The sequence below is a fragment of the Corylus avellana genome, chromosome 7, assembly GCF_965113065.1.
Source record: "Corylus avellana chromosome 7, dhCorAvel1.hap1.2, whole genome shotgun sequence".
Classification (NCBI taxonomy): domain Eukaryota; kingdom Viridiplantae; phylum Streptophyta; class Magnoliopsida; order Fagales; family Betulaceae; genus Corylus; species Corylus avellana.
In genome coordinates, this window is record NC_142496.1 from 5713895 (window position 1) to 5729799 (window position 15905).

Below are 15905 nucleotides of genomic sequence, written 5' to 3' on the forward strand. Positions count from 1 at the left end.
TGAATAATTTTATAATATGTTATTTCATATAAAAGCTCTAGTAATATGTGTTTTATAAGTGAGTTGTGGGTTAAAAAAAAATTATACTTGTTTTCTTCCACTGCGAGTGTATGTAAAGATAAAGCGTCATATGGAATTAATTTAATTTTGTTTTGCGACTTATATAAAAGTCGGGGCGTTTCAAATGCTTATCGTTATTCTTAAATGTCTTAAAAGATACTTCTTCAACTTTTACATCGTTAAATTTCAAGGCAGCAATAGAAGGTTTATTATGAATATTTATTTTTATTCACAGTGAAACATTGAACATTGTATATTCCAAATGAATCTTAACATGTACTAGCTAGATGTTGGTTCATACAAGTTTTCTATTTTATGAAACACTTAATTAGTTATTTCAATACTTAACACAATGCCAAACATATTTTTATGACCGTCATAAAAAAAAAAAAAAAAAAAAAAAAAAAAAAAAAAAAATTGTCAGCATATGGTTTTTTTTTTGTTTTGTTTTTTTTTTTTAAAAAAAAAGGGTCTCTATTATTAGTTTTCAAAATGTTTGTTTTAGTATAGTTTTCAATGAAAAATATGTATGGATTGCCAAAAAAAAAAAAAAAAACTGAATAGAGTAATTTCATTTTTTTTTAAAAAAAAAAGAGTAATTTCATTTGAATTGAAGAAATAAATTTCACATTTACTAAGTTTCGTATGAATATTTATTTTTATTTACTACAAAACATTGCACATTGTTTCTTTCACATGAATCTTAGAGTGTACTAGAAGTTGATCTACAAAAATTTTCTACTTTATGGAGCACTTAATTAATAATTTCAATACTTAAAAGCAATACTAAACATATTTTTATCACTATCATAGATAATAATTGTTAGTATATCTTTTTTTCTCACTTTATTAGTAATTGTCAAATATTTGTATTTGTCTAGTTTTAAATGAAAAATATGTATGGATTGCAAAAAAAAAAAAATGAATAAAACCCAAATAAAGTAATTTCAGTTGAATTAAAGGAATAAAATTGTCATTAATTTAGTGAATTCTACCAATAAATTAATAGTGTGAATAATATTGTATAAAAATTTTAAAAATGAAAATCGTAGCAGTACCACAAGTGTAATATATATATATATTGCTTGTATTTTGTCATTTGAACGCAATTTTCATGTTACTAAGCTTTTATTTACTTAATCAAAAGCATAAATTTTCATGTTCTTCACTAGACACTTATTTATTGAACTGCATTCATACTTGCATCATGTTCTATTTTAGAGTCAATCGGAGGTTTTTTTTATAGCATTGTACGAGACATGGATTTCTTACATAGAAGTTCTCAACTGTCTCTTGTTCAATTAATGTTTTTTTTTTTTAAAATAAAAATTTATGTAATAATATTAATCGTGGACGTACACTTTACTAAACGATTTATTGCTTGAGTCATGCAACTTTTGCCCTAATCTTCTATCAAGACATTCCAATATCATTAATTCAGTATATTACAACTCGGCTATTGATTCAATATCTTCTCCTGCATCAATATGACCTTTGGTCATATGCAAAGACACACAAGCTAGAAATAGTTTCTCGATATCTCCAACAACTCTCTTTTATGCAATTTTCATTCTAAGGGTGTTTTAGTTTACTTTAGAAAGGCTAATCCTAGAGTGACTATAGGGCTTCTTTGTGTCTTGGGTACCATTTTGTCAAAAATCCTTTAGCACTTTAGAAAATGGACAAAATAAGTTCTGTATATATACATCGTCGTTGCAATTGAGCCTTCAACTCTAAACTTTCTATTTTCCCCCTCATATTTTTTTTTTCCTATTTTTCTATAATTTTTCTAACATGACACATATTTATGAAATTCCATAGATATACTCTTTGTGATACACATATTTGGTATATAGTAGAACTATAGTATATATAGAGAAAAAAATAATTATTTTGTCATTACATTTTAATTCGGCCCCTGCATAGATGAATTTCTAGCTTGACAATTGCGTCCTTATAGTTTATAATTTATGTTCAATAGATTTGATCAATTTCACTTTTTCTGAAATTTACTTAATACAACTTTTGTTTGAAAGTCTTCCAATTAATGATGTATATTTTAAAGAAAAAAAAAAAGTTTTCATTTTTAAGAACTATCATCTATTTTGGGATTGGATTAAGAACTTAATATTGTATTTAATTTGATAATATTGAGCAATAACATGAAAGCCATAAAATTTAATGTAAGCAAATTCTCCATTGAGGCTCGATTATGCCCTGATATTGTACTCATCATCTCTTGACACAATACACAAAGTTTTGCCTTAATTAATATTTCATATATATTCTTTTTCTTGATCATTATACTTCGAAAAAAAAGCCTAATTAAAGGAGCAAATTAAGCCATGGAACACAAATCTTGATGGAATAGTTGGGGGACTAAAACCTTATTGATTAAAGAAGAAGCTACGGGAACACCTTCATTTGTCATCAGTGCCATCATCATCTTCATAATCGCCATCTTCATCGGCAGTTGCATCCTGGTACTGCTGATACTCGGCGACGAGATCATTCATGTTACTCTCCGCTTCAGTAAACTCCATCTCATCCATTCCTTCTCCAGTATACCAGTGCAAGAAGGCCTTTCTCCTAAACATGGCGGTGAACTGCTCGCTCACTCTCCTAAACATCTCTTGTATCGACGTCGAATTCCCGATGAATGTTGAAGCCATTGGAAGACCTTTTGGCGGGATGTCGCAGACACTAGACTTGACATTGTTGGGGATCCATTCCACAAAGTACGAGGAATTCTTGTTCTGCACATTCATCACTTGCTCGTCAACTTCTTTGGTGCTCATTTTGCCTCGGAACAAGGCTGATGCTGTGAGGTATCGGCCATGCCTTGGATCAGCTGCGCACATCATGTTCTTGGCATCCCACATTTGCTGGGTGAGTTCCGGGACAGTGAGTGCTTGGTACTGCTGTGATCCTTGCGATGTTAGAGGAGCGAACCCCACCATGAAGAAGTGAAGGCGTGGGAATGGGATCAAATTCACTGCTAGCTTCCTAAGGTCTGAGTTCAATTGACCCGGGAATCGTAGACAGCAAGTTACTCCACTCATTGTTGCCGAAATTAGATGATTCAAGTCCCCAACTAACATCAAATAAAGATTAGTCTTACTAGGTCATGATGTTCATTTGTGAATAAGAAAGCTCATATAATAATGAAGTAGAGTTAATGCTTTTAGTAAACTGCTTTACAACTGCGATGACCTTCCAATAAAATTAATCTTTTTAATTTTCAGTAATTAATGATCCAGAGACTAATTTTCACTATCATAACATTAACAGTTATATAATAATTAAGATTGCTTTTGTTTATAGAAAACTCCTGAAATAGCTTTTCAAAAAAAAAAAAAATCCATTTTTCAAGCTTCTCCCGTAACACAATTTTGGGCTTTTTAGAGCAACAAAATGCTTTTTAAGTTTTTTATGAAACCGGCATTTTTTTTTTTTTTTTTTTTTTGCTTGAAAGAGTTTTTTAAGTATTAAAAGCACTTTTAAGCTCACTAATGTTCACGCTCTAAATAGCATTACTTAGGGCCTATTTGGGTGTGCATTAAACACTCAAAAAGTCCATTTAAAGAAAAAAGTAACCGTTTATTAAAAGAAAATTGAAAGTGCTTTTAAGGGTTTAAAAAGCCTAAAAATTGCCAAAAATGCACTTTTGGTTGCCAAAAAAACGTTTTTTTGACTTAAAAACTATATTTTTCAAACGCAATCCATATATATAACAAAAAAGAAAGAAAGAAAAAAAGTTACTCGTATGGCAACTTTTGGATTCTGCGTGCACAGAGACGGAGGGAGGCCTAGGGGGGACCAGGGTGGGCTATGGTCCCCCCCCAAAATAAGGAGAAATTTTTTTTTTTAAGTAAACAAAAATAATAATAATAAAGTAATGTTTTAATTTTAGTCATTTGCCCCCTCCAAAAAAAAAATTAGCCCTATTTTTAGATTTTTGGCCACATCAAATAAAAACTTTTGGCTCTATTCTTAATTATTTTGGGCCATACCCATTAAGTTTTTTTTTTTTTTTTAATTTTTGGTCCTTACTTTCAAATGTCCATTTTTGGGCCCTTACTTTTAAATGCTCACTTTTTTTGACCTTTATGGTAGTCTTTAGTTCATAAAAAAAAAAAAATAATAATAATAATAAAAAAACCAAAATAATTTTTTTTAATAAAAAAAATTCTAAAGAACCCAAAAAGAAAAAATTTTGGTTGGCCCCCTCTCATAAAATTTCCTTGCTCCGTCCCTGTGCGTGCATAACATCATTAACAAGTAACTATTTATAGAAGAAACAAATTGGTTGACTTACAGCTCGGGGTGGTGAGCTTAAGAATCCTGAGGCAGATATCGTAGAGTGCTTCATTGTCAAGAACCATACATTCATCAGCATTCTCTACGAGTTGATGAACAGAAAGCGTGCAATTGTAAGGCTCCACAACAGTGTCGGACACCTTAGGAGATGGGAAGACAGAAAATGTGAGCATCATTCTATCCGGGTACTCTTCTCTAATCTTTGAAATTAGCAGAGTTCCCATTCCTGATCCAGTTCCACCTCCTAGCGAATGGCAGAATTGAAATCCTGCATGCAATATTACCAAAAAAAAAAATTAGAGTCATGGGGTTTCTATTTGAAGAAAGAATGGTTTCCACCAAGTGAAGATTTTGTGAAGACTAACCATATTGAGTAACAAAAACTGACTTTCTTTTCGAAACATCTTTAAGAAGAAAAATCACTGGCTAGCAAATCTTTGGACCAGAAAACCATCAACATATATATATATACACGCTACATGTTCGAGGATAGTACTCCAGACTGCTACGTACGTAGTGTTTACCTACACTGGATACGCCACAGCCTGCCACGGCCGTCTGAGCATCCAAAAGATTTATTTGGCATTATTCCTAAAGGGTTACCTCCATAGACAAAGTTGGAGTTGAAAACAGTGGTATTAAAAGCAAAGATGGCCGGCTGCCCAGTCAAGAAGAGCAACTAAAAAAGCTAAAAAAAAACATGAATTAAACAATCACAATCAATGAGACCAGTATCAAAGACTCTGGAAATTGTAAATGGTTTTGGAACCAAAACAGGGAAGAAGTGTATCAAAAGTTAATTAAAGAGACCGACCGTTTCATTTTTTTAAATGAAAAATGTTGCACACACTTTTATTCACATACTCTAAAGTGCATACAACTCTCTATTATGACGGTGAAAATCACAATTAGCCGGATCTAAAATTCAATAATAATCTATGCAAAATTTAATGGTAATTTTTATTGTAACATTAAAGAGTATGCACTTAGGAGTATGTGTGATATTTTTATTTTAAAATACATACATAAGTGTATTTAGAGAAAGAAAAGGAATGAGAGGAGATTAAGGGATTTAAGTAGTTCAGTCTTAGAGCTGTCCATAAGTAATGCCCTATAGGGTTATATCTTTTATCACATCACTATTTTGGTACAATGAGCCTATATACTATTAAAAAAAGGGGGGGGGGGGGGGGGGGGGGGGTGGGGGGGTGGGTGGTTGTGGGAAGTAATTCACATGGATTATGACATAATAAGGAAAATAGACATTTATTACATAATTAACATCATTCATAGCTTAACATTTAGAGATCATAGGATCTAGAGACCATAATTTTGCATCAAAATCCAACAACACATATCATGAACATAGGATGTTCTACTTCAAATTAAATTAAAATTCACAACACATTAATTGGCTACCTTGCAAGCAGTCACTGTTCTCAACTTCTTTCCTAACGACGTCGAGCACGGAATCGATGAGCTCGGCACCTTCTGTGTAATGCCCCTTGGCCCAATTGTTGCCGGCACCAGACTGGCCGAAAACTATGTTATCAGGCCTAAAAAGCTGGCCATAAGGGCCAGCCCTGATGCTGTCCATGGTGCCTGGCTCAAGGTCCATGAGCACCGCCCGTGGCACATACCGCCCACCGCTCGCCTCGTTGTAATAGACATTCACTCTCTCAAGCTGAAGCTCGGTGTTTCCGGTGTACTGGCCGGTTGGGTCGATGCCGTGCTCGTCGCAGACCACCTCCCAGAACTTGGATCCGATTTGGTTCCCACATTGCCCTCCCTGAATGTGAAGAATCTCACGCATTTTCTCTTGGATGAGAGTTAAACTGCCTAGGGGCAAAATGGGGGATTCAGTGGATTTTTTTAACTGCCACTGACTAGATCTCCTTAATTTGGAAGGTCCTCATGAAGGAGAGGGAAGGGGCTGTGGTAGTTATTTATATTGAGGCATGGGATGATCCAACGGTATAGGATTCATCTATTGAGTGGTGTTCCAAATCACAATCATTGGCTTGGGTGAGGAATGAGGATGGGAGATTAGTGTGGTAGTAATTGTGATCGGACGGCTGAGGAGTGTCCGTCTGGTGAGAGATGGGTGTGTCTGCTAGTGTGGTGGTTTGTTTGTGTTAGAGATGCCATTTGCAGGGTTCTCATTCAGCATCAATAATCGCCGGCTTAACAGGCCAGGGCTGTTATGATTTGTGATTTGGTGTAGCAAATCTATATGCACCTCAGTTTGTAGATTATGCTCAAATTAAAGCCATTTAATCACGAAAAATCACCAATATATTTGCATAAGCATATTTTAATATTTCCATTTAATTAGAAGATCACAGAATTTTACACTAATTAACACCATAATTCCCCTATAAGATATATGCATAATTAATATATATATATATATATATATATATATTGACATTATGTTGTATGCCTAGATGAATAAATAGTGTTAAATGGTCAAAATACTACATCCAATGCTATCCTTCCAAAATTAATTTATAGAAAATAGTCTGTATTTTATGTGTTTATGATTGAAAATCAAAGGCCTTTCGGTTTTGTAGGAGGGGCTGTAGTGGGAACATTTGTTGGAGCCATCAAAGGCCACGCATAGGAATAAAAACAATTCAATTACTGGAAGGATAGAAATTTTCTTCAAATTGGTTTAGAAATAATTTTCTTCAACCTATTTTAATAAGTGACAAGTGTCATCCCTCAGATATTTTCTTTAATATTTTAACAGTCATTTATTGTAATTCTACTAATCTGGGAACTCAAAGATTAATTTTTTAGAAACTCAAAAATGTTAAATGACACTTGTCACTTATTAGAGTAAGTTGAAGGAAATTTGTGTCCTGACCAAAATGAACAACTGATTACAAGTCATTATAAGGACCTGTTTGGATTTGCGTTTGAAGCTTCAAAAGTGCATTTAACACCCTAAATGCTCGTTTGAAAAAAAAAAAAAAAAAAAAAAAAAAAAAAAAAAAAAACTCATTTGGTTAAAAAATTTAAAAGTGCTTTTGAATGTCGAAAAACCTAAAAAATAGTCAAACCACACATTTGGCAAAAGCTTAAAAATAAAGCTTTTGCCAAAAATCCTTTTTTTTACTTAAAAGTTTCATTTCTTAAACGTAATTCCAAACATACCCTAAAAGGTAATAATATAAAAACAATTCAATTTGGAGCATGAGATGCAAACAGGCCGGTTTAGGCCCTTCTGCTGTCTGAGACAACTTCTAATATTATCAATGTCATCGCTAATAAATTTTTTCATTGAAACATCTGGGACAATCGGTTGTCACATAAAGCCATTAGCGATGACTTCTGAATTTTTAGCAACAACTTTTCGTTGCTACTAAAGATCAAAATTCTTATAATAACTAATAAGGGCATCACAATGTATGGCATTTGGTTTGTTATTAATTATGTTATTGAACTTTGATAAGATTAAAGAATTTTCTAGGTCAAATTTTCGAAATTTAACTGGAAAGGTGACATATTATTCATATTTGTTACTATTACTTACGTAATTTTTTCTACTTTTCCATGCTTTTCTATGATTTTCTGTCTAATGCATGTGAGCCTTGGCGAAAAATATTGGAGAAGCTACATAGTTTCATTAATCTTTTCTTATCCACATAGAAGAGATTTGATGCCAAATACTATCTTGATTAGTGATTGAAATATTTTGGTATTTTGAGAGGACTTCTCAATTGAAAAAAAAAAAAAAAAGCTTAAGAAGAAAAGATATAGAGAAATTATATATATATATCACAAACACACGTGAGAGAGAGAGAGAGCCAATAAAAAAAAAAAATTATAGATAAGTAACATGATGCTGAAAACCTTTATTTAATGAACATAGGGATGTAATATAAGTGAGAAATGCTATATACTACATTTTTATCCTATAATTGTCTCATAGTATAAATGTAGCAGCCTCAACTAACAATCAGAATTTTTTTTTTTTTTTTTTCTTAATGATAACTCATTTAAAAATTGATTGAAATTATCACATCAACATTACTCTTATAATTAGTTTCAAATCCAGAAATGGATGTCGCTGAAACCATACACTTAAGGCAGTACTCCTCCGACATGGTTGATGCCGGGGGGAATGCAGCATCTTGGGACGACCTTGCAACATGGAGGAGCGGTCCATGCGGAGGTTCCCAACATGACTGCCGCCAGCATCACGAGCACCATCACGGCAAACTTCAAAACAATCCTCATTCGACCCTCCGTGAAATCTTTTTTTTTTTTTTTGGTTTTCTTTTTAATGTTTCCAATAGTAAATTAAACAGCACATATTTATACGTACGTACACGTACACCCATATACATAATTAATTAGGATGGCCAGCTGAAACGTGAGAACCATTCAATGATAAACTGATCTAGCTAAAGATGGTTTATTTCAAAATTAGAATTTGATTGTAAATTTTGGTGTACAAGAGCCAATCAATAACAACTGACGATGACCATGTCACACGTTAAGATAGTTTTGTACATAAAATATTAAGTTTAGAATTTCACAAATGTGTTGTACAACCGGTCTCTTCAAGTGTACGGACTACAGACTATAAAATATAAATACAGGTTTAGCTAAATTTTAGTTAGAAAATTCACTTCTACTATTTTAGATAATTGTCTTTCAAAAATATCTGGCATTCAACTCTTTAAATTTTTTTCTATTTCATTTAAATATTCTTTTTTATTCTTATAATAGTTTGGAATGTATCTTGGTGATAATATCTAAGGTAAAATCTATTTAACCTCCTCAAACTACCACCACAATGACAATTTACCCTCAAACTATTAATTAGGACAATTTACCCCTCAAACTACCAAAACATTGACAATGTACCCCTAGCAAAATGACGAAATTACCCCTATGAAATTTTCAATAAAACAAAAATACTCTTAAAATTTTGAAAAAAAACAATTAAAATTTAGTATTTTTTTTTTTTATTTTAGCAAGGGTAATTTGTCATTTTGTTAAAATTGTGGGTATATTGTCATTGTTTTGGTAGTTTGGGGGGTAGATTGCCATTGTGGTGGTAGTTTGAGGGGGGTTAAATGGACTTTACCCTAATATCTAATTACCCACAAAAAAAAAAAAAAATTACAAAATACAAAATATGATCATACAACTAATTATTAACTAACGACTTAGAAGACAAAATAAGTGCGAAATTTATAGGCCAAGCAAATTAGAGTGAGCAAATTTCTCTCAAAGTATGTCTTCATCAGATGCCATAAGTGAAAACTGGCCACACCGAGAAGCAAACCACACTGGAGAGCAAACTAAAGGTTGCCATCTTGGAGTTAGTTTCCCTGTTAAGATGTTGCATTTCTTCCTCCCTAGATCACCTAAGCACAAAAATACATCATATATGGCAAAAAAAGAATGATGCCTCTTGTAATTATGATCTTAAGTATCATATATGGTCCTTAAGTGGTAGCTCAATCGACTGTAGACCATACCTGATGAAGCGATGGTCACTAGTTCGAATCTCCATTCCCCTTCCCTTGTGTAGATATGTCAAAAAATAAATAAATAAATAATCACATACGGCTTAATTACAAGCTTAACCGTGTGTATATAAGTTATTAGACACACTTTCTTTGCAATCCAGTTTTTAAGGATAAGTTCTACGTACCCAAGGTTTGCATCATTTGATATCAGAGCCAGTCACCATGTTAAGTATGAGGTTAGATCGATGCATTTCGTCGAGTATGGGATCGAATAAGTTACAACTATGTGGTCGAGTCACGAAGGGGCCGGACAACCTATAGGCTGAATTAAAATGTCTAATTGGTATTATGTATAAGTATGGTATTAAGCCATTGAATACTGATAGGTGAGTGAAGTCATCAAATGAGAAAATGGCTACTATCGAGTCAGTATTGATAGAGTGGCCTTGGGTCGCCCTGCGAAGCATAGTGATATGTTACAATCTAAGTGTATACTTAAGCCCACATGGCTTTCGTACAAGTTTAACCGTGTGTATATAACTTGCAAGTCAGTTTCAAGGGTTAGTTCTAACTGCAAGTAATTTTCTCAACATCCATCACCTATGGCACAAAGTATCAACTTTAACCCAATTGCAATGTTGTCCAGTTTGCATCTATATATACAACTAAAAAATAAGCAACAACATTCCCAACTTTACATTCTTTTGGAAAAAATACACTTTAACCCCATGAACTATTACCTATTTTGCACTTACATTTTCAAACTTTAAAAACTGACATTAGGACCTCCCATACTACCACATCGTGTCAAATTAGACATTTTTTTCATTTTTATTCCCAAAATACCCTTAATTTTTTTTAAAAAAATAACCATTTGAAAAAATAAAAAATTATTATTAAAAAAGTAAAAACACGAAAAATGGGTGGCCCTTCTTGGAATACAACTTCGAAGTTATGTGAGTGATCTGTGCGCCAACATAAACCATGGCAAAAAATATTGGAGAAATTACCATATAAAAGAGATTTCATATCAAACATTTTGGTATGAGATCTAGAGAGAGAGAGAGAGAGAGAGAGGGAATAAACGAAATTATATTCATTAGCAATATGATGCTGAAAACCTTTATTAATTAATACATCTGCAATCTGACGCCGAAATGCGAAAGGCTTTATACATGAGCAATATGATGCTGGAAACCCTTTATTAGTTTATACATACATCATCAATATGACTCATATGAGGCTGAAAACCTTCATTGATGAGCATTCTGGAGATAAACATAAAGAAGTTAAGGTTTTGAAGCTTTTACTCCTCCGATGTGGTTCTTGCTATTGAGTTTGGAGGCGTAGCAGCAGAATGGGTCCAGCGGGCAACACTCAGGTTCAAGCGATTGTGAGGTTACCGACGTGAGAGCAGCCAGTGTCATCAGCACCAGCACCACAAACTTCAACACACTCCTCATTACACCTTCTATTGATTGACTCGATTCTTTTTCTATTTAACTTATTTATTCTATTTGTAAATTCCACACCATGCATGCACATATTTATACATACACACCCATCTACATAATTAGAAACGTGAGAACCGTTCAAATTAAGATATATAGAGTGATCTATAGATACTCTTTTTTCGGGTTAAATACTTTTTTTGTCCCATGTGGTTTCATTTTGTATCAAAGATTCTATCTCGAAAATAGATAAAAATAGAGATGAAACTTCCGTCAAACTTTCGTCTAAAAATTGATGAAAATTCACATCAACCATCTTAAAAAGCTGACACATGTCTGGGTTTGCGTTTGCGTTTGAGGCTTACGAGTCATTATAAGGACTTGTTTGGGTTTGCGTTTGAGGCTTCAAAAGTGCATTTAACACCCTAAAAGCTCGTTTGAAAAAAAAAAAACTCGTTTGGTAAAAAAAAATTTGAAAGTGCTTTTGAATGTCGAAAAACCTAAAAAATAGCCAAACTGCACATTTGGCAAAAGCTTCGCCAAAAATCATTTTTTTACTTAAAAGTTCTATTTCTTAAATGTAATTTCAAACACGTCCTAAAAGGTAATGATATAAAAACAATTCAATTTGGAGCATGAGATGCAAACAGGTCGGTTTAGGCTCTTATGTTGTCTGAGACAACTTCTAATATTATCAATGTCATCACTATAATTTTTTTCATTGAAACATCTTAGACAATCAGTTGTCGCTAAAAGCCATTAGCGATGACTTTTGGATTTTTAGCAACGACTTTTTGTTGCCGCTAAAGATCAAAATTCTTATAATAGCTAATAAGGGCATCGCAATGTATGGCATTTGGTTTGTTGTTTATGTTATTGAACTTTGATAAGATTAAAGAATTTTCTAGATCAAATTTTCGAAATTTCACCGGAAGGGTGACATATTATTCATATTTGTTACTATTACTTACGTAATTTTTTTCTACTTTTCTATGCTTTTCTATGATTTTCTGTCTAATGCATGTGAGCCAGCTTGGCGAAAAATATTGGAGAAGCTACATAGTTTTATTAATCTTTTCTTATCCACATAGAAGAGATTTGATACCAAATTCTATCTTGATCAGTGATTGAAATATTTTGGTATTTGAGAGGACTTCTCAATTGAAAAAAATAAAAAAGAGCTTAAGAAGAAAAGATATCGAGAAATTATATATATACATATATATATATATATATATATATATATATATATATATATATTATCACAAACACACGTGAGAGAGAGAGAGAGAGAGAGAGAGAGAGAGAGCCAATAAACGAAATTATAGATAAGTAATATGATGCTGAAAACCTTTATTTAATGATCTAGGGAGGTAATATAAGTAAGAAATGTTATATACTACATTTTTATCTTATAATTATCTCATAGTAAAAATGTAGCAGTCCCAACTAAGGCTCCGTTTCGTTCACGAATTAGACCCTTGGATTGGACTAGCTAACACTAGGTATAACTAGTCCTTTGTTTGGTAACACTCTATTCCTGAGAATAGTCTATTCCCATAGGACTACTAATCTCATACACACAGGGTTAGCTAAGCCACTAAAAAATGAGTGGCTTAGCTAATCCATTACTGTGGGATTAAAATTAATGTGTAAAATTGCCCAAAGAAACCCTATCCTTCTCACACCCACAAGGTTCTCACGATCTCCATCTCTCAAAGTGAGTCTCAGTTTTTTTTTTCTTCTCTCTCAGTTTTTTTTTATTATTATTATTATTTTTTTATTCTCTGCAACGTTTCTTTGATTCTGTTTCTTCGTCTCTCTGTTTTTTCTTTAAAAAAAATTTTATACCGTTTATTTTTCTTGATTATGTTTCTCCGTCTCTCTTTCTCTGTACCGTTTCTCATTTTTTTAAAAAAAAAAAAAATTATTTTGATTCTCTATAACGTTTCTCTTTGATTCTGATTCTCTTTCTCTCTGTTTTTTTTAATTTTTTATTATTGTTAGATTTTATCTTTTAGTAAAGTTTGGACCCAGATTTGATATGATGATTATGTGATTTTTTTTATATAAATAAAAAATAAAAAGCCCACATACATGACATAATTTAAAAAAAAAAAAAAAAAAAAAAATTATAGTATAGTTGTTTATGTTTTTTTTTAAAAAGGTCCTTAATAGTATAAATTGTATTTATATTATATGGGTATTTTAGGAAATAAGATCACAATACGATTCCATTCACCAACATATTGCATTGTACCAAACGAAGGAATATGATTAGTTAGTCTATTCCAGCGTTACAACCAAACAAAGGAATAGGATTAGCTAATCTATTCCACACTCTTCTATTCTCAGTGGTAGCTAGTCCTTTTTCAATGGACTAGACAATTCGCGAACCAAACGAGGCCTAACAGTTAGAATTTTTTTTATTTTCTTAACGATAACTCATTTAAAAATTGATTGAAATTATCACATCAACATTACTCTTATAAATAGTTTCAAATCTAGAAATGGATGTCCCTGAAACCATAAACTTAAGGTAGTACTCCTCCAGCATGGTTGATGCCGGGGGGAATGCAGCATCTTGGGACGACCTTGCAACAAGGAGGAGCGGTCCATGCGGAGGTTCCCGACATGACCACCGCCAGCATCACGAGCACCATCACGGCAAACTTCAAAACAATCCTCATTCGACCGTCCATTAAATCAATTTTTTTTTCTTTCTTTTTAATGTTTCCAATAGTAAATTAAACAGCACATATTTATACGTACACACCCATATACATAATTGATTAGGATGGCCAGCTGAAACGTGAGAACCATTGAATGATAAACTGATCTAGCTAAAGATGGTTTATTTCAAAATTAGAATTTGACTGTCAAGATCTATCAGAATTTTTTTTTTTTTTTCTAATTTAAATTTTGGTGTATAAGAGCCAATCAATAACAACTGACGATGACCATGTCACACGTTAATTAAGATAGTTTTTGTACATAAAATATTAAGTTTAGAATTTCACAAATGTGTTGTATACAACCAGTCTCTTAAATTGTACAGACTACATACTATAAAAAGGTGTGATACAGTTACAACTTAAATCAAACTTTAGCCTAACTTCTAAACTAAATTTCTCTCTCTCTAGTTTAAGGCTCTCTCTCTCCTCCACAGGCAGTTTATTTATTAAATTTAAGAGAAAAGTTAGGCCAAAATTGAGTTTAAGTTGTGCATTTATCATTTTCCGACTATAAATACAGGTTTAGCTAGATTTTAGTTAGAAAATTCACTTATACTATTTTAGATAATTGTTTTTCAAAAATATCTGACATTCAACTCTTTAAATTTTTTTCCATTTCATTTAAATATTCTTATAATAGTTTGGAAGGTATCTTGGTGATAATATCTAATTACCCACGAAAAAAAAATACAAAATACAAAATATGATCATACAACTAATTATGAACTAACGACTTAGAAGACAAAATAAGTGCAAAATTTATAAGCCAAGCAAATTAGAGTGAGCATATTTCTCTCAAAGTATGCCTTCATCAGATGCCATAAGTGAAAACTTGCCACACCGACAAGCAAACCACACTGGAGAGCAAACTAAAGGTTGCCATCTTGGAGTTAGTTTCTCCGTTAAGATGTTGCATTTCTTCCTCCGACAAAAATACATCATATATGGCAGAAAAAGAATGATGCCTCTTGTTATGATATTAAGTATAACATATGGTTTTCAAGTAGTAGCTCAATCAGCTGTAGACCATGCCTCATGAAACGGATTGAGCTACTATTTGGAAACCATATGTGGTCACTAGTTCGAATCCCCTTTCTCCATTCCCTTGTGTGGATATGTCAAAAAATAAATAATTAATTACATATGGCTTAAGTACAAGCTTAATCGTGTATATATAAGTTATTAGACACCCTCTCTTTGCAATCCAGTTTTTAAGGATAAGTTCTACCCAAGGTTTGAATAATTTGGTATCAGAGCCAACCACCACGTTAAGTATGAGATCAGATGTATCTTGTCAAGTATGGGATCGAATAAGTTACAACTGTGTGGTCGAGTCACGAAGGGGCCGGATGACCTATAGGCTGAATTAAAATGTCTAATTGGTACTATGTATAAGCATGGTATTAAGCCATTGAATATTGATAGGTAAGTGGAGTCGTCAAATGAGAAAATGGCTATTATTGGGTCTGTATTGATAGAGTGGCCATGGGTCGCCCTGCGAATCGTAATGATATGTTACAATCTAAGTGTATACTTAAACCCACATGTCTTAAGTATAAGTTTAACCGTGTGTATATAAGCTCTTGTGTATCATCCCATTGCAAGTCAGTTTAAAGGGTTAGTTCTAACTGCATGTAATTTTCTCAACATCCATCACCTATGGCACAAAGTATCAACTTTAACCCAATTGCAATGTTGTCCAGTTTGCATTTATATATACAACTAAAAAATACAGCAACAACATTCCCGGCCACCTTTGCATTCTTTTGGGAAAAATACACTTTAACTCTTTTGAATTATCATCCATGATGCACTTACATTTCCAAACTTTAAAAACTAACATTAGGACC

The 15905-nt window shown here is 32.7% G+C and overlaps 1 protein-coding gene across 1 annotated transcript; it reads right to left on the reverse strand.

The window, feature by feature from the left end:
• Window positions 1-2450: 2450 nt before the first annotated feature.
• Window positions 2451-6193, reverse strand: LOC132185397 (tubulin beta-4 chain-like). Its single transcript, XM_088518386.1, has 3 exons — window positions 5800-6193; window positions 4379-4648; window positions 2451-3154 (listed from the first exon to the last, which is right to left on the reverse strand). The coding sequence occupies exons 1-3, from the start codon at window positions 6191-6193 to the stop codon at window positions 2481-2483; spliced, it is 1338 nt and encodes a 445-aa protein (XP_088374512.1). The 3' UTR covers window positions 2451-2480.
• Window positions 6194-15905: the final 9712 nt, after the last annotated feature.

Coding starts and splice junctions, on each gene's coding strand:
- LOC132185397 (XM_088518386.1), bottom strand. CDS start 6,193: ATGCGTGAGATTCTTCACATTCAGGGAGGGCAATGTGGGAACCAAATC. Junction 4,649..5,799: donor GAACAGTGACTGCTTGCAAG/GTAGCCAATTAA, acceptor TATTGCATGCAG/GATTTCAATTCTGCCATTCG. Junction 3,155..4,378: donor TAAGCTCACCACCCCGAGCT/GTAAGTCAACCA, acceptor ATTTGATGTTAG/TTGGGGACTTGAATCATCTA.